The sequence below is a fragment of the Pagrus pagrus genome (genome assembly GCF_965226575.1).
Source record: "Pagrus pagrus genome assembly, chromosome: 5".
NCBI lineage: Eukaryota > Metazoa > Chordata > Actinopteri > Spariformes > Sparidae > Pagrus > Pagrus pagrus.
The window spans coordinates 2,545,366-2,568,526 of NC_140189.1; the positions used below are offsets into that span (position 1 = coordinate 2,545,366).

Genomic DNA, 23,161 nt, shown 5'->3' on the forward strand with positions numbered 1-23,161 from the left:
GGGCTTGCTAGGATTTTAGTGTGGGAGGAAGCTGCCTGTGGTACAGCTGGTAAAACATCCCAGAGTAGACGGCTGGAAGCTCCTCCATGGTGAGGTCGATCTTGTGGTAGCCCTGCTCCAGGCCGTGAAGCAACAGCCTAGCTACACGAGACGTGATAGGCGTGGTGTCGTTGGTCTTGGCAAGCTCGGTGAGGTCCAGCCACTCACAGCGCAGACACTCCTGAGTGCAGAAGTTGATGTCGTAGGTGAGCGGGCTAAGTCGGCAGATGATGTACATGTCCGACATGCCGAACGCCCCGGGGTGGTTGTGCTGCTGCCGGATGCTGAGCAGAGATCTGAACTCCGAGCGAACGCCGGTCTCCTCGAAGACTTCCCGAACGGCAGTGGCACCTGAGAAAGATTCATTAAAATATAAATACATGTATGTGGAGGCATTTCAAAGATTCTGACATGAAGGAATATATTTATGTTCCCTTGTCAGAGTCAACTTGCAGACTGATGTTTAGCTGTGGGTAAAACAGCTGTGGGGAAATACATATATTTTTTTGTAAACATAAACATTTGACGCTGCTTTTTGGGGTGGGTCATGTATATAAATATTAAAGCTGCTTTAAAAATGTAAAAAAAGGTGAATTTGAAGATACAGATATAAATCTTTGCGTATATATTATGTGCCTTATTTTGTACAGTTTAAATGAATGTATATGTATCATCTTTAAAGGGTAACTTCTATATCTTTCAAACTGGAACCTATATTTGCATATATTTAAGTTTTAGTGACTAATAGATATAGTAGAAAATGGCAGGGATGATGTATTTTTATAGGCTAACCTGGCAGTAACCAGGTTCCCTTGACAAAAAGCCCATGGGATTTTTCCACTTGATTATGGATTTTTGCAGAAAATAAGCTCTGTGGCAAACATAAACACAAATAAAGCGTAAATGCCAGAAGTAAAAACCTAATGTTAGGCCATAAAGGAACTACATCACGGTCGCATGACTTCAACACCATCTAACCAAAAAAAGTCCAATGACTTTGAGACGAGGGAACTGCAAGAAATTTCTGGGTTCCAAGGACTCATTCCTGAGGCAGTGTCATGACAACTTTTTAAATTGGTCCACAATTGAGCGTCACTGATAGCCAGTCAGCCAGTCCCTAGCCTCTAACAATCCCACCCTCTGCCTTTTGGTGGCCACCCATAGATTTTCATTGGCCCCTTCTGGTTCCCCCTATTAAAAAAAATTCGGGGTCACCCCTGCCAACAATCACCAACTGTGGCTTGAAATAAACCTTTATTTCACCTCCTCTCACACAATACATTATGGGATATTGGTAGCATAAAACAAAAACACCAAAAAACATGGGAAAATAAGGTCCAGGTTGCCAAAAGTTACCCTTTAAGTATAATACTAAAATCTAAGTATTTAGTTAGATGTACTGTATTAGTCTTTTGCTCTGTTGAGCGTGACACTCACCAATATTTTCTCCTGGATCAGACAGACCACCGGGGAACTTCCAAGCATTCTTTGTCTGAAGCACAAGAGCAGAGTAAACTTTAACAACAATTGTGATAGATGGCACTGCTGTAAATGTATCTTAGTCATATTAACATGTATACTAGGGATGAGCGAGTAAATCATTATCTGTTCTTGGAATGGGCGGGGCTTAAACTGAAAGTGGGCGGGATTAATTGGAAGTTGTTGATTTAAGTCTGAAATTGATGTGGGTTGATCAGAATTTGCTCAATTTATTCTTTATTTACAGAACAAGTTTTCTATAAATAATTAATGGATAATAAATAAATAAACTTCAGTCAACCACCCAATGAGGATACAAGTATGGATATTGACACGGTTTAATTGGATGATACTCATACTCGCAAAACGTACATTCTCTTGTTACAGCCGAGTACTTGCTCAACCCTGATGTATAGGAAAAAGTTAATTTTAGTTTTATTCAAGACAATAACAATAAGTATAAGATTATGTGTTTAAAGGATCATCTTATTGATCTGAAATATTACTTACACAGGCAGAGAGATGTTTAACGCTCTCATCTGAACATCTTTTCATGTTATGTTTTATATTTAGTGCCTCACTCTGGAGACTTTTGCATCTGATGCGGTGAAGTGTGTCTTCCAAAACTGTTTCACCACTTATCCTTGATATTTAATAACAGTTTGCTGCTGGTTAAATTATGATGTCAGTGTTGTATATATATTTTTGTAGTTACTTAAAGAATTTCGTATGCTGCGCTTGTCTTAGAAATGCTTAGATGTTTTTTTCTTGTTTTGCAAATCCTCTCTTTGTGAGGAACACAAATGCACTACAGCATTTATTTTCATGTATTGTCAAAATGCTTTATTTTTTGGAACGGTTTGTAAAATGTGCTGGTTGGAAGAAATAAAAAGATTTTATGTAACTTTAATCAGTGTGGTTTTTTGAGAGAGAAATGCCTCATCCCCACAGGAGTTGTCAGTGCTCAATGTGAAATTAATAATAATATCAAAAACACTTGGTAGGAGGAGGTCAAACATACGCAAACTGTTCACACTACATCTACTGGAAAATGATGTGTAAATGTCTTTGGACAATGGTTAAATTAAACACTCATACTCCTTCGTCATTCAGCTCCCCGATGGATGAAATTACCTCCAGTCCACTGGGGATCTGACCTGATGTGAGAGCGATAATGTCCTGGTTTCTTTTCAGGAAGTTCGTAACCCTTTGTGACTGGCTCATTCTGCCAGAGAGAGACTCTACTGCCAAGGGCCAGACTGTTATAGAGCCCGTTTCCAGTAAACAGCTCGATGGGGAGGAGAAGGAGGAGGAGGAGGAGGAGGAGGAGGAGGAGAGGAAGAGATAAAACACTCCCCACACTTCCAGGCCACTAACTGTTTCCCTCTGCTCCTGGAGACTAGCCATTAAGATACATTATATGCTGTTAAGAGCAGGCTGGGACACATGTTACAGTACATGTTGTGTACAATAAAAGGGTAGCAACCAGGCCTACTTAAATTCTGTCCGTTGTAATGTGAACTATATTTGTCATATGATCATTTTACAGTAACCATATGCCCATTCCCTGACCTTTTTTTTTTTTTAACTAGAATTGCTGAGAGAGTGAAGAGGAATAATCATAAAGATGGCGGATTAGCAGAAATATTGCACATAATTGGAGAAATCTAATCCTGCAGAAGGATTCAAATGATTTAAACTCATTAACTTCTATGCTGTGTACATATTTTTGGGTGACAAATTCTGCATATTTTGTCTGCAGAATAGACCCCATTAACTTCTGGTGCAGATCCAGATAAAGGGATGGATCGAGGATTCTTTTTCTCACTTTCTTTAACCAGATAGATATTGCCAGATAGGGTATATTTTGAGAAATAATGCATGGATCTCAGTGTTTCCTACGCATATGGTTTACTTGGGTGGTCCGCCAAGGTATATTAATGGCTGCCCAAGTATATTTGGCGACCCATTCTAGCATTTTATACTTTATTTTTTAAATCTGTCTGAGAAAATAACGCCATCTGTGATTGATTAACTAGTGGACAGTCTGCCCTCATACTTCCCCTCCTGTCTACTGTCAATCACACATGCTCAGCAGAAAGAGAGACGGTCTCTGGTATTACCTCCCTCCTGTAAACACACTGGTTTTGATACGACCTCTCCTATTTAATGTAGGCCTACTTATGCTGTTATTTTGTACAAACTTGTAAATGCACCTGGTTGCTGCGATGCATGTTGGTTTTGATCGGCTACTTAAGTAACAACAAGCTTCCTTCACAAGCGGTAAGTAATGTTAATGTAGGCAAACAAGCGATTCTAAACAAAGATAGTTGATTTTAGAGTGTCATTCTCAGGTTGTCAAATACCAATGTGCAATTTGTGGGAAACACTGTGGATCTTCATGAAAAAAACAAAATCAGGTGTATTTAGGTGGCTGGTATCTATGAGTGAGTTGATATGGACCCTAGATCTGGTGAGTTTAAATTATGGTTAAGCAGCTGTGGGTGGTTTAAAATTCAGAGTGATATAGGCTACTGAGTTTGATATTGGTTTAGGCTTGATTGAATTAAAGGGAGTTGTTGGGCTTTGGTGAACGTATGCGCTCTACTGAGTGCCATTCTAGTTTATATTATAATTTGGGAAATCCAGTCCTTTCAGAGTTTTAATCAGTGGGACAAAAAACTGGTGTGAATGCTGGAAACCTTGTAAGCTTTTCAACAAACCTTGAAATATTTCACATCTTTCATACATAAGTTAGTGTCAGCTTTTCAACATCCAGAATTCACAAGGCAGTTTCTTCAGAAACTGCCTTTGTGAAGTTGATGTAATAACTCATGGTACTGTGTCTTATGATACACTATCAGAACTCTGGCAGAATCATAATAATCTTTCTGTTTAGGCAGCGATTATTGTTTTTTGTCCTCTGGGGGTTCAACCTTTTGCCAGAAGTAAAATGAAGGGTTTCCATGGTAGATACATTATCTGTGGTACCTAACAATGGATAGGCTGGTTATATAATGAATGACATCATCAGAACGCTTGAATCTTTTTTCTCTTTTCAGCTGGGGCCACAGCGATATCAGTCTCTGTGACTTCAGACTGTATCTAGGACTCATCGTTGTCATTGTCAGTCAACCAGCTTTGTTTCAGAAAGTCGTTGCTTGTTTGGCCATGTCTGATCTCTCTCCCTTGTCACTGTTTGCTGATATGGTGGTTAAGCAGGCAGTGGCATTTTATCCAAGTGAGTGCTTTAGCAGGGTGAACAAAATGATTGTGTTGTTACTTTTTTTTTACCACCCAATCAATCAATAATAGAATGTTTCTATACTATTATTTTGATCTTCAGTTACACAGATAGCAGGATGTAATGTACATTAAAGATTCAAGATCTACTTTATTATCACTATATAACCAGGATTGTTCAACAAAATAATAGCACATGATGTTATTGTATGATACTGTATATTGCCTGTGCAGTGAAACATCATTGTTACTGTGGGAGCATTTTGTGATGGTATCAGATCACGAGGCACCCTGAGGTTTAGTCCTTACACACCCAATGTAAACCTGTTTTGGTGTTTTGTGGTATGGAGCAGTAAATATCTTAACATGCTGTGCATTTTAGTCTTTAATGGTGTCTTAGGAGTTCATGTGTGAAGGGAGTTGATAGTACAGTTACTGTGTTTTGATCTACAGTGGCGTATGTTGTGTTACACCAGGACTTTCTCACATAGGCTGCTTCAAATTATTGGCAGCTTTAGTGCTGTGTGGTCACATTACAAAATATTATGTTGAGGCTTTACTTGTGTTAAGGACAGAAGCTGCTGCCTGCACCAGATAAGTTGTCCTATTTAGTTTACGACCCCACAGTCTGTGTCAAAGGGTCTTACATCATTTATTCAAATAGGGGTTAGCTGGTTTATCTTACAACATAATTGGCTTCCAAATTGCAGCATCGTGGTGCAATCATGTTTTTAAATTGGCTGCAATATTACTGAGAACGTAAACAAATCTGTGCAGAAACAGCTTTAAAAGAGGCCTGTTGTAAGTCGACCTCATAACATCTTGAGCGCTACAGCGGGGCCCTGTGAGAGCTGACGGAGACACACACTCCCAAAGTTGTTTGAGTGCATTCAGCTCATGTAAACAACGTGTTTGCTTGAGGTCCACTAATGTTGTGTGGAGCTATGTTAAGTGTGAAAGGAGCTGAAGGTCTGAGAGGATTTCCACCCACGTTTGGATCAACAGAGGCAACATAGAACTCGCTAAATAAACAGAAGTAATTGCAGAGATTTTGAGCAGCACTGAGATATCTGCTGCTTCGTTTGCTCATTTCTTCACTGTGGATGAAGGATTAGTCTCCAATATTAGCTTTTTGGCTTCGACCAGGGAAGAGCTGCTTCCTGCCAATAACAATCTTTAACCAGCCAAAATATGTCTGAATTTCTGTTTTAACAACTGTGTCATTCTGGCAACTAACTCACTGCACCTAGTATTTGTACACCCTGTGTTTATAGCCCCCTTTTCATATGCTGCATTCATGATTAAAAATAACAAGAACTGAAATTTCATTCATGCTTTCTGTAGAATCGTAGGTTTTGTGAGGGAAACTAGCAAGTTTATAATGACAACTCATTGTTACAGCAGCCAACACATGCACACAGTTAATGTAAATAAAACATAAAGAAAATATTTTCATTCCAATTTAATTAGATATAATCTAATATAATCTATATGTCTTCAACTTCACATATTTTATCTTTAAAAGGTCCCATATAGTAGAAAGCGAGATTTACATTTTTTTTTATTCTAAAGCAGGAGCAGCATCAATCCAAGGAGAAAGGCCAGTATTTGGAAACGAGCCGTCAGGACTTCTGTAAGTTGGTGATGTCAAAACTATACACTCAATGCCTACTAAGGCCTGAGAGAGTGCTTTTTTGTCTGATTGCTGATAAAATAAATTGATTCAGTATCAGAAAATGAAAATACTAGTACCCCAAATTAAACGAGCCGTCAGGACTTCTGTAAGTTTGTGATGTCACAACTATACAGTCAATGCCTGCCCAGGCCTGTGAGAGCTAACCAATCAGAACAGACTGGCCTTTTCAGGAGGGGGGCCTTAAAGAGTTTAGAGCGTTTAGACAGAATAGAGGAGAGTTTTTTGAACATTAAACCATGTGAACATTTTCTAGTAGACAGCCTAAATTAAAGTATGAATCTGAAAATGAGCATAATATGGGACATTTAATGAATAGAATGAAGTGCAGTTGCATACACCGTATGGAATACTAAATAAAGTGAAACATGCACCTTATTTCTGTCTTGGACGACAAGAACTTTTCCATTGGATTCATCAACGACTGCACCTGAAAAAAAGAAAAGATTCATTATTACATGACTGATTCAGTTTGAGTTTAAAATTATCTCTACAGGTGTTTCGCAGGTAAGGAATTCCACATGTTGATCCCCAGGACAGAAAAAAAGCTGTTTGTCCTAACAAGGATTAATGTAAAGGTAACTTGTAATTCCTGTCGGAAGTTCTATGTTGTTACTGAGCCTGAAACTCTGACAGGAACCACAAAGTCAATGAGTGCAATGTAGTCATAGATGCTGCTTGTAACTAAGAGGTTACACAATAACTTGAAAAGATCATCGAGGGAGACCTGTTGGCAGTCTTACTCAAAGTTAATTATTTGGTTGGACACAACATAAAATTTGCACCATGTGGAGGAAAAAGTCAGGAGCTGCACTTCTGTCAGGCCTCAGATGTCACAACAGCTGCCTTGTCCACTTTATGTTTTCCAACGCATCCCTGGTGTTCAATATCAAAGCTCACAGACAAACCACTAAAATAATGACAATAACATTACTGGGCTTGTTGCTCATACTTTAGGTCTGGGAAAGTTTATTCTACTTCTTGAGCTGTTAAGGGCTATGCAAAAAAACTGTAATAAAGAACCACTTGTCCCAAAGTGCTATATATTATATTTAAAATCTCTTACAATAAGACCTCAATATGCTTTAAACAAAGCACATTGTATGACATGTCAGACCACATTCAAAGGCAAAATTGTTTATACCTGTCTCCTGTTTTACGGTTGGGTTGGTTTTAACGATGGAGGATGTTTTTTAACAAATTAATATATTGGTGGAGAATTTTGGACAATCTCTCCCCATAGGGATTCATGGTGTTGCACTTAGTTGTACAGTGATGGAAGTCATTTCGTGAAAAATAGAAAAGACAGACCTTGAGAGAGAAGATCAAACCTGGTCTTATTTTCACACCTCTGCACAACAGTTGTTGCAAGTTGGCATGAGAGCTGCACTGCCTGTTTCAAAAAGTTTCCAATTCAGCAATCAGGGTTTCAAACGCATCTTTCAGACAATCTGACAAGCACTTTGTTTGAAGCATACTGACAACTTAACTTAAACGTGCAATTTATTATTTTACAGGCTGACAAACCAAAACATTGACTGAAAGACACTAGAATGCTTTATAGAGCTGATAATGATTCAGTCATGATTCTTGTTGGGTTTGTCACTACAAGTAAATTCCCAAAATTTCGACCAAAATTTGAGCAATTCTTAAAGAAATTACTCAAACCGACAGTATCTTTATTTTGTAGACAAAAAAAAAACATTTGAGGACGTCATCTTGGGCTTTGAGAAACACTGATTTGATTTACTGATTTACCATTTTATGGACCAAACAACTAACAACTTAATCAAGAAAATCAACAGATTCATCAACAATGGAAATAATCTTTAGTTGTCGCTCTAATGTAGATGTCTAAAACTCTTGGGTTAAAATTAGGGGTAGGCTGATTATCGGCCTGGCCAATTATTGGGGCTGATATTCAGCATCTTACTGATAATTTTTATTGGTGCTTTTTTTGTCTGATTGCTGATAAAATAAATTGATTCAGTATCAGATAATAAAAATACTAGAACCCCAAATTGTAATCAAGTACACATACACAGACACATTTTTATTTTTTACTGCAAATATTGAATGTCGAATATCGATTCCTAATATTGGTTATCAGTCTCCTTGATAACTAATAATCAGTACTGGTATTGGCCCTGAAAAAAAACATCAGTTGACCCCTCGTTAAAATAAAACTGATTGTAAGTAAAGGCAAAATTCTTTACTTTCTTTAGTCTAAACAGAGTCTGAGTGACTCAGCCGTACTTGCAAATTATGTGGACACCCCTCTTCACTATTTACACTTTTCCCGCCTGTTTTTTTTCTAGCAGGCCATGACTAAGAGAGGCTATGTGCTGCTGCTGACAGCTCAGGAGGAGGAGGAGGAGGAGGAGGAGGAGGAGGAGGATGATGAGGGAGAACGGGCCACTTTCTTTTCCAGTTCCTCCATCTGACTGGGACGGGCCTCCTTAAATGAATGTCACAGATGTGTAAAGAGGGATGGGTCATCTTAAAGGCCTGAGTTGGACTTCCATGTGGAAACTGATGTCATCCCCGATCCCTGTGCCATATGGCGGTTCACAGAAGGAGGCCCGGCTGCTGCTAAGAGGCTATCATTATGTAGCCTTCAGTCTAGGAAACAAAGTGCTCACAAGGAAACAGGAGGAAAATAATGTGGATATGAATTATGAGACAGAAAGCCAAGCAGCAATCATCAGAGGCGGACTGTGGGGTTTATAGTAAAAAACTGTTAATCTCTTGAGTCACAGTTGGCCTCTGAGCCACACTATTCATGTTTCACGTAGGCTTCTCCTTCTGCTTTTCAATTTTATAATAATTATAGGGTCACAGTAATATTTACAGTATACTATGAGGTCAAAGTGATTCTGACCCTGCAGACTTGAGTAGCTTTTAATGTCGATGGTGTGGAGTCAAAGTATCAAACAATGGAGAGGAATTTCATTACTGATATTAATTAGGACTTTGCTTTTGTTCCTCGAGGTTCAATGCAAAATCTGAGATGAAGTCTGGAACACATCTGCTGACTTAGTCTGACTTACAGTATGATGTACTGTAAGGTGGGGAGATGGCATTGAAAAGACTGAGTGGTGCCAAAATACAATCATTGAGGGTTCAGTGAATCACTATGTGGTGCATCGAACCATAAAACACTCCTTATAATTCACTAAACTGATGCTAATTTGTGTATATATCAGCAAAAATGCATTTCCTTTATTTTACTTCTTGTTAGGACTCTGGTCATACCTGGTATTAACATCCGTCCTCGGTAATCCAATCACAAGTGAACAGCTCTTAGACATGTGTCTTGAGTGACCACTTGTGATTGGATCGCCCTCCCCATATCTATAAACAAATAAACACGTACATCACTGGGACGTTTTTCCCACAAAGATAAAAAACTTCTTGTATAATATTTGCTGAATTTACAAGAAGATAAACGATATTAAGAATTTGTCATGGATAGCATTCACAATGTTCATAAAGTTTCTCCTAACTAAGAAAACTCACAAAATTGAGTGATTTTTTAAGGGAGTCTGGGTACTCTGTTCCCACACGACAAAGATTTGACAAATACAGTAAACGGTAACCAATATAGGCTACTATTGGTTACCGTTTACTGTATTTGTCAAATTTGACATTTTTACCATCAATAAAATGTTCTCTTCTTTCAAAATGTTTGTGTAAATGGTGAAATCAGTTGAAGCAGTGTGTACACACTTTACACACTTTTTACAATGAAAGAAACAACTTGATGTGTTAAATGACGATTTTACAAGAAGGCGCAGGTGATTAAGACTTTGTCATAGCCATTTCGCAAACTATTTTAAATTTCTCCTCACTCAACAATTCTCAAAACTGCACAATTTTGTGAGGAAGTCTGGAGATATTGCAGTTGCTAGCTCAATGGTTAGATCAGTTGAAACAGACAGTAAAACTGGCAGGTTAAGAGAGCCCAAACGTGTGATTTTCACAACAGTGACCTCCATGGAAATCTGACAGCATGTAATCCATTATGCCCGTTGCTGTGGCTTCTTCTTCTTGTTTCATAGAGGACATCAGCTGCAATCGCAGACTTAGTTCAAATAGTGTAGGGCTGTGAACATGAGATCATATTTAATTGACCCAATTGGGCTTTACTGTAAATCTCAATCTCAAACATGTCATACATCACTCAGATGGATTATGACTAGAATGTCGCGAGCCGATCTGCGGGATCGGGATCGGGATCGGGATCGGGGCCGATATGGGCATTGTTTCACTGATCGGGATCGGCAATTTTGAACGTGGACCCAAGCCGATTATTTTTACGTCAGCTGTAAACGGAGCACAATTTGTGAAAGAACGCAGACGCGTTAGTCTGGCAACCCTGTGGATAAAATGTCTGCAGTGTGGAAATATTTTAAATTAGAAAGCGAAAGCGGTCCAACGACATGTAACATCTGCAATACGACCGTTTCGTGAGCTGGTAACAACAGAGCTGCATTTAATACTACACATTTGATACAGCGCATAAAAAACAAACACTCAAAGGACCACAACGAGTTCATTCAAGCAATACAGGCAAAGGCACCGAAGCAACAAACACTCGCAGATACTTTCAAAAGGAGAGAGAAATATCCTCGAGTCAGCGACATGGCCAAAAATATTACAGAGAAGGTCACTGAATTCATCGCTCTGGATAACCAGCCCATCTCCGTGGTAGAGGATCAGGGTTTAGTTACTGACTTTGTTTACTTGGTTGTTTTTGTTAAAAAACAAATGAAAACCAATGTTGCAATAGCACATGCAGAATAAGAAAGAGCCATATGAAAGTATTTACTTTGTTTCAACAAAATAAAAAAACCTATTAAGGAACAGCTTGGATGCAGGTAATTTTTTCTTAATGCAGCTTATTATCTAGGAAAATATTAGTTAGGGCTAAGCGTCGGCAGATACTAAATATTAAATGACTCGGATCGGGATCGGGGTAAAAAAAACCTGATCGGGACATCCCTAATTATGACACCACATGCAGCAACTGTAGGGAACATCACATTGATGAAACATTGACTGAATGAATACTGGAAACAGACATTAGCTTTCTTTAAACAGCAGAACAAAGGGGTTAAAGCCAGTGACCAGAAGTCCACGGACAGCCGGAAGAAGATTAAGGAGGGCATTCAGATCCAAGACCAGCTTTGGATATGATCTTTCCCCATATATGGCCCCTTGTTATCACATAACTAAAGTTTAACACTTCGGTCACAAAATGAGCAAACTCCATCTAATAAAAAAGACCACTAGATGCTGTTGAAAGCTCCAACAAAAAGCTTATAAATGGACTTGACATAAGACTTATTTTAGTCTAACTACTGTTTCCAGTGTATTCTGAGATCCCACTGTAAACATAGCAGCACAAGTCAACCTGAGGATTAACAGTGTGGTTTGTGTATGATCAGTGGGGGTCGCTTCAACCTTTACACATCCACTTTTAATATTTGGGTTCAAGTTAGACAGTTTAAAAGCCGCCAGGGTCTCATATTTCCTGTGCCTTACTGCACAGCAGCGGTTGAAACTAAAAACATTTACTCAACTACTGTATTTCACTTAAAATTCAAGATAGTTGTTCAGTTCCTTCAGTGTGTTATAAAGGTTCTTATGCTTGAAAGTTAAAAAGTCCAAACGGGAGCTCCTCTCTCCCACAGAAAACGCTGCTCCTGAAGTGCTTGAAATGCCTCATCAGTAGTCCCGCCTTTAATTCTGTGGCTTTGTGACATCACACTATGTCAAAATGTCACACATTTGCATAATTTATGCCTATATTAATGGTCAAAGTGAAGCTAACTGGAAGCTGAAAACAGGACAGAGCCGACCGGAGATCCAATCTGTGCTGCTGGCTCAGGCGTGTGTGGGCTGACCAATCAGAGCAGACTGGGTAGTCAGGAGGGGGCATCTTTAAGAGACAGGAGCTAAAACAGAGCATCTCAGACAGAGGGGGAATAAAGGGCTGCTTCACTTGGCAGTATGAGAAAACTGATGCGTTTTTTTGACCATTAAAGCCTGTGAGCCTATTCTAGTAGTAACCCAAAATTAAATTATGAAGCTGAAAATGAGCATATGTCTGTCCTCTAAAATATAATATATAATGTAGAGAAAGTTAAAACTGTAGGGTCTCTGTAGGGGATCAGAACACACCAAAATACAAACTTATTAATTGTGTGACTTCTTTCTTATAACTGCAGTATTATACCTTCAATAACTGATAATTGAGTTGTTCTCTTGTCTTAAAAAATTAAGCGCTGAGAGCAACAACAGCCCAAGCAAACAAGTATCAGATCATCTAAACAGCTGCGTATTTCAGATTCCTAACCTCAGTTTCATCAGTGTTTGTGTGTCCTTCTGGAAACAAAAAGGGAGTTTCTGGTCCCCATTCCATTGTGAGGGATGCTCTGGACATGTTCTGACATGCACCAAGTGCAACCACTCTTTGGTAAAAAGAATAAACGACACTCTGCCCTCTGCTGGACAAACAGAAACATTGCACGCTTCAGGTCGGTACCTCCTCTTTTTGTTGCTCCTCTCCCCACATTCAGTCCTGAGGAGTGAATTTCCATTGACGCAAGTGAAATGGGCCAAAGTTGAAAAATGCACAACAGCCCAACAGACAAACAACCCCTTATGAAACTAACCTCTTAAAAACAAAGAAAAGTCAACTTGGGCTTCAACTACGATTATTGTCATCGTCGATTAATCTGTTAATCTGATTATTTTCTCGATTAATCAATTAATTGTTGGTTTATAAAATGTCGGAAAATGGTGATAAATATCTATTGTTCGATTGAGTGTTTTTCCAAAACCCCAGATAATGTTCCCAAATGTCTTGTTTTGTCCACAACCTAATGATATTCAGTTTACTGTCATATAGAAGGAAAGGAGCCAGAAAATATTCACATTCAAGAAGCTGGAATCTGAGAATTTTTTGACTTTTTTTTCCTTAAAACATTTCTCAGTCTGATTAATCGATAATCAAAATAGTTGACATTTAGTTTAATAGTTGACAACTAATTGATTAGTAGTTGCAGCTCTCAAGGAAACAGTTTTTAACAGTCTTGTTGTGTGATGAACTCACTTTACCAAGCTTTGACTTTATTTTATCACAGCTTTTTCTAAATTATTTTAAAGCAGTAACAGAATGGATTTATCCTTAAAATTTAGCACCTCCGTATCGTCTGAAATTTTCCTGAGGCTGCTGTCATGTCTGCATCAGTCTCTGTAGTGTAACCATTTCCAAAAACTTGAGGCACTGATTTATATTAAGAAATTAATGTAATGTCTGTCTGCTGCAGCCTGACACCAGTTTTCATCACTGCTAGCTGGAGTAACACAGACTTTACTTCAATATCAGTAATGACCTGGGACTGTGGGTCCCAGGAGCTTGCGGTCAGCTTGGTCAATCAGAAGTAATGTAACACCAGACAAAGCTCTGCCAATCACAGCCTGAAGTCTTTACTGTGGAGACATTAAACTCATGACTTAGGTTATATATTTAATATATGATTTAAACATTTTTATAGGACATTATAAATAATTATGTAATCATTCATAGATTTTTACATGTATATATTCATGTGGCAGTACATTTAGATGCAGATTATGTAGGGCTGCAACTAATGAGTATTTTCATTATGGGTCTAATCTAACGATTATTTTCCCAATTAATCAAAATCAGAAACATTGAAAAATGCCATCCCAGTTTCCCAGAGCCCAAGGTGACGTCTTCAAATGTTTTGATTTGTCCAACGAATGGTCCAAACCACCAAATTACTAACTATACAATGATAGAAAACAGAATAAATCAGCAAGTCCTCACATCAGATAGGCTGAAACCAGAGCTTTTGCTTTGACTGAAATGACGAATGACTCATTATACTTCACATTTTTCATCAATTGTGTATCCAATTAATCCACATTACATTTATTTAGCTTAGGCTTTTATCCAAAGCGAATAACATTAAGTGCATTTAACCACATTGTTTCATCAAAAAATTGCAAGAATCATGCAAATACATCAACTTCATCCAAAAAATGCTTCAACACAGTGGTTGTTACACTATTACCAGCTCATATTCTAGGCTTTTATGACTCAACATTGACAATTTCATATATGTGATAGTCTTCCTGGCTGGAAAAACAAACAAAACATTATAGCTGCTGCGCAGCGATGGGTCGGGTCTGGGCTATTTTTGGCAATTCTGAGCAACAAACAGGAGAATAGGAAGACAAGACAGTTGACAACAATGCTCATTTTGGACCACTTGAGGATTGAACCCACAACTTCTGGAACCAAAGACTGTCATCTATCGCTCTGAGCTAATTGGCAAGTGGCAACACAACAGTGGCTTCACAAATTGAGTAAGCCATTCACTGTTGCGCAGGCAGATTTGAAACCACCGTAAAAAATTCAGTTATCAAGACAAAAATCTGAAAATACACATATTGCAGCATGGAGATGTTGGTAATTTTAAAAATGATTGATTTGCTCCATAAGTGAATAACTGGTGTTTAGCTATGTCATCATTGCATTGACTCCAATTGTTCACATGAAAGAAAAATTTAAAATGCTGTGAAAAATTCAGTTTTTGAGGCTCAATTTTTGATAAATCAAAGGAGGAGAGAGGAAATAGGTTTAAGAAGTTTTAGAGTTTTTGAAAAAAAACTGAGTGATGTACTTCATAATTTTTAATAGGTTTAAATGTACAAAAGTTTCTTCAATATTGAGGCTACAGTTTGATGAAAGTTCTGAAGCTGTAGCAAGTATGGTTGATTTGTTATGAATTTTCAAAGGTTTGAACTTTAGACGCTTGCTGTAGCACCACCATCAGGACTATTGGCTTGGGTTTACAGCTGAGGTAATCTGGCATGAGACTGGACCTTTGTGCAAAAATTGGTTAGCTTTCTTCCATGGTCCAGTTCAAGCTATTTGTTTTTATTTAATTTAGAGGCTTGCTGCGATGCCACCGTCAGGACAATGGGCTTTTGTTTTATGTTGAGGAGATCTGACATTTTGATCTGTCGTCATCATCATCATCATCCTTGCTGGGTCTTGAACCCACAACCCCTGATACCAAGCACCAGCTCCTAACTCACTGAGCTAATAGCTGGATTTGTCGACTCAGGGAGTCACTGTCTGGGCAGCTGTTGTCAAGGCAGATTTCAAAAATGGTCAAAATGTCAGAAATTCCTTGACTTAAAAAAATCTGTTAATACATAAATTGCATCTTGACAGCATGGAAATGTTGGTGATTTGTTTTTAACTTAAAGTGTTTTGCTTCATAAGAGAAAATTTGATGTTTAAAAATGCCACTCTTCCATTGACTCCAGTTGTTCCCATGAGAGCAGAATTCAAAATGTTCTCAAAAATTCAGTTTTTGAGATAAAATTCTGATATTTGCCAAACTCCATCAACCATGACTGCAAAATATTCTCAATTTTTTTCAGGAAGATTGAAAATGTATTTAGCAAGAATTTGATAGTATATGTTTACAGTACTGTTTACAGTCAAACATTTTGATGCACTGTAGGCTTAATTTTTGATAAATCAAAAATCCGAGAAACAAGTTTTGTGGAGGACGGTCTGAAGATGCTCTCTAGCAAGTTTGGTGACAATTGGGCAAAAATTGTGGGAGGAGATAGGTTTTATAAGTTTTACAGGTTTTGAAAAAAACTGAGTGATGGACTTCATAATTTGTAATGAGTTTAAGTGGACTAAAGTTTCAGCAGTATTGGGGCTACAGTTTGGTGAAAGTTTCAAAACTGTAGCATGTACTGTTGATTTTGTAGGTATTTTTAAAATTTTTAAATTTAAACGCTTATTGTGCCCCCCCCAGGAGGAATATTGACATGTCCTTGGAATTAAGTAAATCTGGCATGGGGCCGGACATTTCTGTAAAGTTTGGTGAGTTTTCGCCCATGGGAAGTATGACTTCCTCGGAAGAAGAAGAAAGAAAGAAAGAAAGAAAGAAAGAATTCCTAGGAATACAATAGGTTCCTGGCAGCTTAGCTGCCCGGACCCTAAAAACTCTTTAGGGTGAAACACATTGGTGTCATTTACACTGGGGACGTTGGGGACATTTCCCCAACACTTGAAGTGGCATGTTTTGTCCCTGTCACTTTTGCAAAGCATAATTTGTGAAAAATGTTCTGAAATAGTTTGCACCAAAAGATGTTAACTAACAAATGAGAAGGTTTTGCACCTGCAGTTGAAACTTGCTGCTGCTGATTCTGGTGCAAATTGTCACAACATTTGAACCCAGGACCTGATATGTACAGTATACTTTAAACTAAGGCTAAGAAACAGTTGACAATATGTGCCATTAAAACTGTTATTGTTTGTTAGATAATAGATGTTATCAGTATAAACCGTAAAATCAAAATGTAATATATTAGATAGACCGATTAGCTACCTATCTACAATTTTTGTAAACATGTTATGATCATGGCGTCTTATTTGCCGGATTTTGTGCTGAGTGTTACGTCAACAGTGTTGTGCTTTTTATTAGTGAGTGTATTAGTAATGTCAACTCTTTAGTGGACTACAGTGGCCTGGGCTATGCTTTTTCATTTGTCGTAATGCATTTTTTTCCCGCTGTAACTATGTGCTCTGACCGTATACAATCCACGGATGTTGAGTCTGTTTAAAAAACTGTTTTTCATCACTTTTTGACATAAACCGATGCCCTTGGTTTCTTAATGTTTGACAGTAAAATGCTCACTTAAATGTTTTATGTATCGTGTTTGTTTAAATGTTATTTAATTAAATTAATTATTGTGCCTGCTTTAACAGTGATATTATATTAAAAGATGCAGATCATAACTGTAACCATAATTTTTAGAAGATACGGGCAATAAACAATAATTAAATTCAGCGAGATGTGAGGATGTAATTATGATATGAATGCTGACATGGTACTTGACAAGTGCTGTAAATTGAGTCTTGGATGGTAATAACTACAAGCAACCATGAATGTTTGTGCAGCACATTTAACTCACTCCTCAATTACTACAACAGTATATTGGTGTGTGGTGGTACTGGCAGTAAAATGCTTACAGGCCAGCCCAACCTACATAAAATATAAACAAAAAACATTTGAATCTAGGGGGAATGTCCAATGTCTGCTACTTTGACAATAAACCAATAAACAAATGCCTTTTCAGGGTATAATCAAACTGAAATGTGCTCCTACAAGCCCGTGAGATGTGGTTGAAAGCTTGTTTAAAGCTGGTAAGTGGACCTTTAGTTAAGATTATTCTGTGTGTTATCTACAAGAATTAACTTTCAGGCTAATAATCTCTACCTGCCACTCCGATTTGGTGCGTTGCGAACCCAGGCAGCCTGTTTTCCCCTTCTCCCAACCAGAGAGCCAACACAGCCTGATTGTCTTTGGCGTGGTGGAAGGTGAAGCCGTGAGTGGAGGCAGTGGCGGCACATCGGCTCAGTGAGATGGGCACTCGAAGCCACACAGCAACTTTCCCCTCTGATTTCCACCGGAGCAAAGAATCTGCAGAGTACATAAGACAAAAGTTCAGGATTATCCACAAACTTTGTTTGAAAATGTATTTTCATTACTGATGTTGCTATTTATTAAATAACAATGTGCAGAAAGAGACAGGAAATATAGTTTTTGATGCTTAATCTGATTTCGGAGACAAGATGATGGCTAACAGAGGCAGTTTGGTGGAAGTAGCCTTAAGGTTTAAGGAAGCAGAGCTTCAAAGTGGAGGGATGAAGCCCAAACTGTGACTGAAAGAATGCATGGAGGAATAATACAGTGCTGAAACAATTCGACAATTCATCGATTTCTTTAGCAATAAAAAAAAAGTCAATTGTCAACTACACTGATGACTGACTAATTGTTTAAGTCATTCATAAATCAAAGATGCTGGGAATTCCAGAAACTTTTATGTAAAGATTTGTTGCTCTGCTCTCATTTTAAGATCATTCTAAATTTAAATATCATTATTTGAACTTTTAATTGGACAAAGAAAGATTTGACAATCTGGACAATAGGACAATCTGAAGATCCCCCTTGTCTGCTGATCATTTTGTAAATTAATTGAGACAATTGTGAAAATTGTCCAAGATGACCTCCTCCAATGTCTTGTTTTGTCCACAACCAAAAGGTATTCAGTTTGCTGTCACAGAGGAAAGAAACCAGATAATATTCACATTTAAGAAGCTGGAATCTGAGAACTTTGACTTTTTCTCTTAAAAACCTCAAAACCCATTAATCGCTTATCAAAATAGTTGAAATCTAATCAATTAATCAGTGCAGCTCTGCTATTTTTTTGACATTTTATTGCTGAACAATTTGATTATCAAGAAAATATTGAGAGATTCCTCAATTATGAAAATAATTGGCCAGTTATTTGCTGATATAATGAATTAGGAATTACCATGATTATATCTTTGGACAGGACACTGAATGTCTTATTTTCCTGTACAGAGTGCCTCCCTTCTTTTAATTTGCCATTTTAATGGGATAACTACATACAAGGCTTCTTTTAGTAATTTACATTTTTAATTACTGCTACACTACATGATAACAATATTTTATCACTTATTACAATGGACCCAAGTCCTTCTCAGGAGGTAATGTGTGTGTTAACCTGAATACACATTGCAAAGTTTAAATCCAGGTTTTTCACATTGTAGTGCATTGATTTAGTTTGTGTATAGAGGTTAAGGTGAATGATTTGTGAATTGCTGACCTATGCATTGTTTCTCTCCTCAGATCCCCTCTGTTTCCTACACGTCGAACTTCAGACCAACCTTGCAGTATTCTGCTGAAGGAGCTTTCGCTGATGTCCGCCTGACTGACCTCAGCCAGGTTCACTGTCACTCCACCGAACCGGTCCACTCTCCCTGTCAGGACACTTGTCCCCTCCACTCTGTGCAGTTGGGAACGAGTTGAATGCATTGAAAACGCACGGACAGCTGACCATGCGGGACACGAAGTTCTGCTGCAAAACCGTCTTCTGACCAACGGTAAAAGCTTCACAACAAAGGCACAAGCAGCCATGATGATACTACATCAACAACCGTATACATGTAGTATTCGATTAATACTCAGCCGGCGTGTGAGTGAAGAGCAGGACGGTTACGTAAAAGTCCGCCCTGGAAGTTGCATAAATACCGTAATGCACCGGAGAAAGAGCTCGAGGACTAGCTAGCTAGGTAGCGCTGTCACAAACTCTATTCACACATCGGACAAATTAGGAAATTAATACTTAAAGTGCAATTTTCAGCTCTTAAACTTAATTGAAAATAATAGCTACGGTCTGGTGTTAAATTCGGCTGACAAATATGCCAATTAATCATTTTGAAAAAGCAAAATATCAGCTTTTACAATTGTTTATTGTGGCTCGTTTGCGCATTTTCGTCAATGTGTCGTTCTGCGCAAAGAAGCGAACAAGAAATCCAAAGTTACCGTGAAAAACTATGAAGAAACGCTGCCTGGCATATAAGAGTTATGCCGAATCAAAGAATGTCCATTAGTTATGTTTTTCGTGCAATTAAAACTATTAAATTACATGTTCCCACTGGCTAGTAACAAAGAAAACCTAAAATTGTTTGATTTGTTCATGGAGTTTTGCATTGCTTTTTCTCGAAGACAGATTAGCTCCAGACTCTTACCGTTAACATTTTCCCAGATAGAAACAACCGTTTTTAATTGTTAGCCGTATTTTTTGTCAACGAATGCCTTTTAAAAAATTCCATAGGGGTGTTTTATAATGCAATAAATAAATAAAGAATATACCGTAAAATCTCAGTCACGGAAGCGAGGGTTTACGGTAAAACGGGGCGGGGCTTAACTTCAACCAGGAAGTTTACGGGACAGCTCCATGTTTACACATGTCTGCACGTTCACGTGGTGAATATTTTCACTATTAAAATGTCTTCCAAGAAAAATAAAAGCAAATCGAAAAAAGCGAGTGAAGGGGATAGTTTACTGTTACTGAAGGAGGGCTCGAATGACTCCTCTAGCCTGCAAACATCCAGCCATGAAGGAGGAAGCTGCAAAAGTTTAAACTCTTTCACTGTCATCGATTTCATTGAAAAGGGTAAGACTTTGCTGCATAACCCCAAAGGTTTAACAGGCTTTGTCTCGTAATTGTAGCGTATGAAAATGCGTTCAGTGAAAGAACCACTCTGCAGTGTGAAGATGGAGGATGAGGATCTGTCCTGGACCTTGTTGCACTCGGTGATGCTGTTGGAGGCTGAGATGCTGTAACTGAACCACCGGTGCTGCTCAGTCTGAAGGCAACGACAGAGACACATTTGTCATAGTTTGGGGATTAAAAGCAACTGACTGAGGCCAAAGTGGCTTTCAGCTTTTAGGCTATTCGATGATGCTCATCCAAATTGTCTGTCAGGCAAATCATGTGGTTATCTTCCAAAGTTACAGCCACTTTCTCCACAGTGGCTCTGCAAAGCCAGTTGAAAACACACAGAGGAGATTTTCTACCAAAAAAACAGTAACTTTGGAAGATACCCGCTTGATCTTGGATTATTCAGACTTCTCAGAAGCTTAAATAAACTTAATCTGCACATTAAAATGTATTTTTTTGCACAGAAAGAGGACCAAATTTTTTCCTCATCAATCATATTGGCACATTTAAAGAGTATTTCTTATGGCCATATGAATAGGAGGAATGATTACAGCATAATTTGTATCAGATATTCTGTGCAACAGAATGCAACTTGTAAACTGTGATTTTGTTGTTCTGCTCTGTACATGCAACATCTATTGCACGTCTGTCAGTCCTGGAAGAGGGATCCCTCCTCTGTGGCTCTTCCTGAGGTTTCTTCCATCTTCTTTATTTTTTTACTTTTTCCCTGTTAAAAGGGTTTTTTTCCCATCAACATGGCAGGTTTTTCCTCACTTGAATCGAGGGTCTTAGGACAGAAGATGTTGTTCACTGTACAGATTGTAAAGCCCATTGAGGCAATGTGATTGTGATTTTGGGCTATATAAATAAAATTGAATTGATTTGATTCACAGCAAGTAAAAGCAGTTTCAATGTATGGGCACCTCAGTTTTGTGTTAAAAAAATGAATTGAATCAAAAATTCAATTCAACAATTGTGAGTGCATCTTCAAAAGTAGTATGAACCAGTCCGTTCACTGTTTAGCTGGTCAGTGGTTCAGCCTATTTATAACACTTTTTGCTTACACCATTTTCTCACAAAAGAGGCCATGTCTAGTGTGCAGGTTTAGCACCAACCACATATGCAATGCTTCAAAACTTTTGCATTGTCATTGCCATTATAAAGAGTAGTTTTTTCACTGCCCTCTACTGTGATTTGTAATCAAAGTGGATTGTAAAGGAAAGGAGTTTGAGTTTGTTGACTTTCAAAGGGCTTGATACAACCACATAATGAGAAGCATTGTAGTGAATAAATTACTGATTCCTAAAAACATTTACTGCAAACACTTAACTTTTACTTTGTTTGTTGACTGCTATCAGGGAAATGTGTGCTGCTTCTACTCAGATGAAGGATTTAAACAGATTTTTCGGCGTCATGATTTCACATCATATTTTTGTTTACTTTCCTCACAGCTGATGACAAAACACCCACAAGTTGCAGATCATCTTTGGCACAACTGAGCCTCAATTCAATGAAGTCAGCCGGCGTTTGCATTGGGAGACCAGTCCTTCTGACGAATCCCACAGGCCAACAACAGGTGTCTCTTCTCTTCCCTCCTGATCAGTTTGGATGTCACAAATTGAGTTGTATTGTTATTAAGAACGTATGGATGCTTTCAGGATGCCACCTACCTGACATTAAGCTTCCTGCTGCTCTGAAACCTTTTCATAATCATTTGCCTGTTTCTTCTTCCGCCTCTGTTCCTTAAAGGTGTGTTTAGGATGGCCGGTTGCCTCTTTTCCTGGTGGAAAAGTTGGTCTTCAGAAAAGTGCTCAGAGTAACCTCAGAGTGAAGTCTGGGGATGAGGTGGTGCTGCACCCTCTAACAGGTCCTGTGCTTCAGGTTGAGGAGGTGGTTCTCTCTAACAGGTAACCTCCATTTGGTTCAGATCGACCAAAAGTCTAGTGTACTGATTATACATATCAAAATATCATATTCACACTATACTTCATTATATGACACTTATAGACTTGGTTGCTAGTTTAGTAGGTACAGCACACCTTTTTAAACTAATTCCATCTAAAACGACAGTACTGCAATCAACCCTATAAATTCATGAAGGTTATAACGCAGCCTTTTTGGTGAAACTGTTTTAGATAGGTGTTGATTCAACTTCGCTTGGAGGCTGTAGGCTTGTGGTCCTGTTGAATTGTATTTGTTATATGGATAGGTGTTTCTTATAATTTTCCACCCCTTTTTATCAATCATGGTTAACTGTGATATTTGAAAATGAAATACTGATGTCATAACAATAATTCACATATGATGATATTGTGTAAATAATCCAGAAAATAAGAAATCCAGAAAAATAAGAAGAAAATGATACAGTTACTAGTTAGCTACTACCACAATGTGTGGTGGTGGTGTTAATTCTATATTTCACCTTGACACATCGCTCATTAATAAAATAAAATTGCACTATTGATATGATATTAAACAATGCTTTTCAATATACTGTACAATTTATTGATGAACATCAGCAGCTGAAATTTTAATTGTTAATACAAA

The 23,161-nt window shown here is 38.2% G+C and overlaps 2 protein-coding genes across 3 annotated transcripts in view; one reads left to right on the forward strand and one right to left on the reverse strand.

Annotated features, from left to right (window-relative positions):
• Positions 1-5: 5 nt before the first annotated feature.
• nudt6 (nudix (nucleoside diphosphate linked moiety X)-type motif 6) lies at positions 6-19,657 on the reverse strand. The gene is made up of 5 exons (XM_084352220.1): positions 19,275-19,657; positions 17,800-18,003; positions 6,829-6,884; positions 1,477-1,531; positions 6-390 (listed from the first exon to the last, which is right to left on the reverse strand). The coding sequence occupies exons 1-5, from the start codon at positions 19,522-19,524 to the stop codon at positions 8-10; spliced, it is 948 nt and encodes a 315-aa protein (XP_084208346.1). The 5' UTR covers positions 19,525-19,657; the 3' UTR covers positions 6-7.
• A 685-nt stretch (positions 19,658-20,342) lies between these two features.
• Positions 20,343-23,161, forward strand: part of afg2a (AFG2 AAA ATPase homolog A) — a 146,677-nt gene continuing 143,858 nt past the window's right edge. For both annotated transcript variants that reach the window (XM_084352217.1, XM_084352218.1), the window contains exons 1-3: positions 20,343-20,566; positions 22,066-22,190; positions 22,364-22,521. In XM_084352217.1, the coding sequence (XP_084208343.1) occupies positions 20,398-20,566; positions 22,066-22,190; positions 22,364-22,521 (452 nt within the window). In that variant the 5' untranslated portion in view covers positions 20,343-20,397. The remainder of the gene's footprint in view (positions 20,567-22,065; positions 22,191-22,363; positions 22,522-23,161) is intronic.

What these genes read in the sequence shown, in the direction of transcription:
- nudt6 (XM_084352220.1), bottom strand. Translation starts at nt 19,524, where the DNA reads ATGGCTGCTTGTGCCTTTGTTGTGAAGCTTTTACCGTTGGTCAGAAGA. An exon ending in CTTCAGCAGAATACTGCAAG is followed by an intron (nt 18,004 to 19,274) that starts GTTGGTCTGAAG and finishes TGTACTCTGCAG; the next exon opens with ATTCTTTGCTCCGGTGGAAA. An exon ending in TGATCCAGGAGAAAATATTG is followed by an intron (nt 391 to 1,476) that starts GTGAGTGTCACG and finishes AATCTTTCTCAG; the next exon opens with GTGCCACTGCCGTTCGGGAA.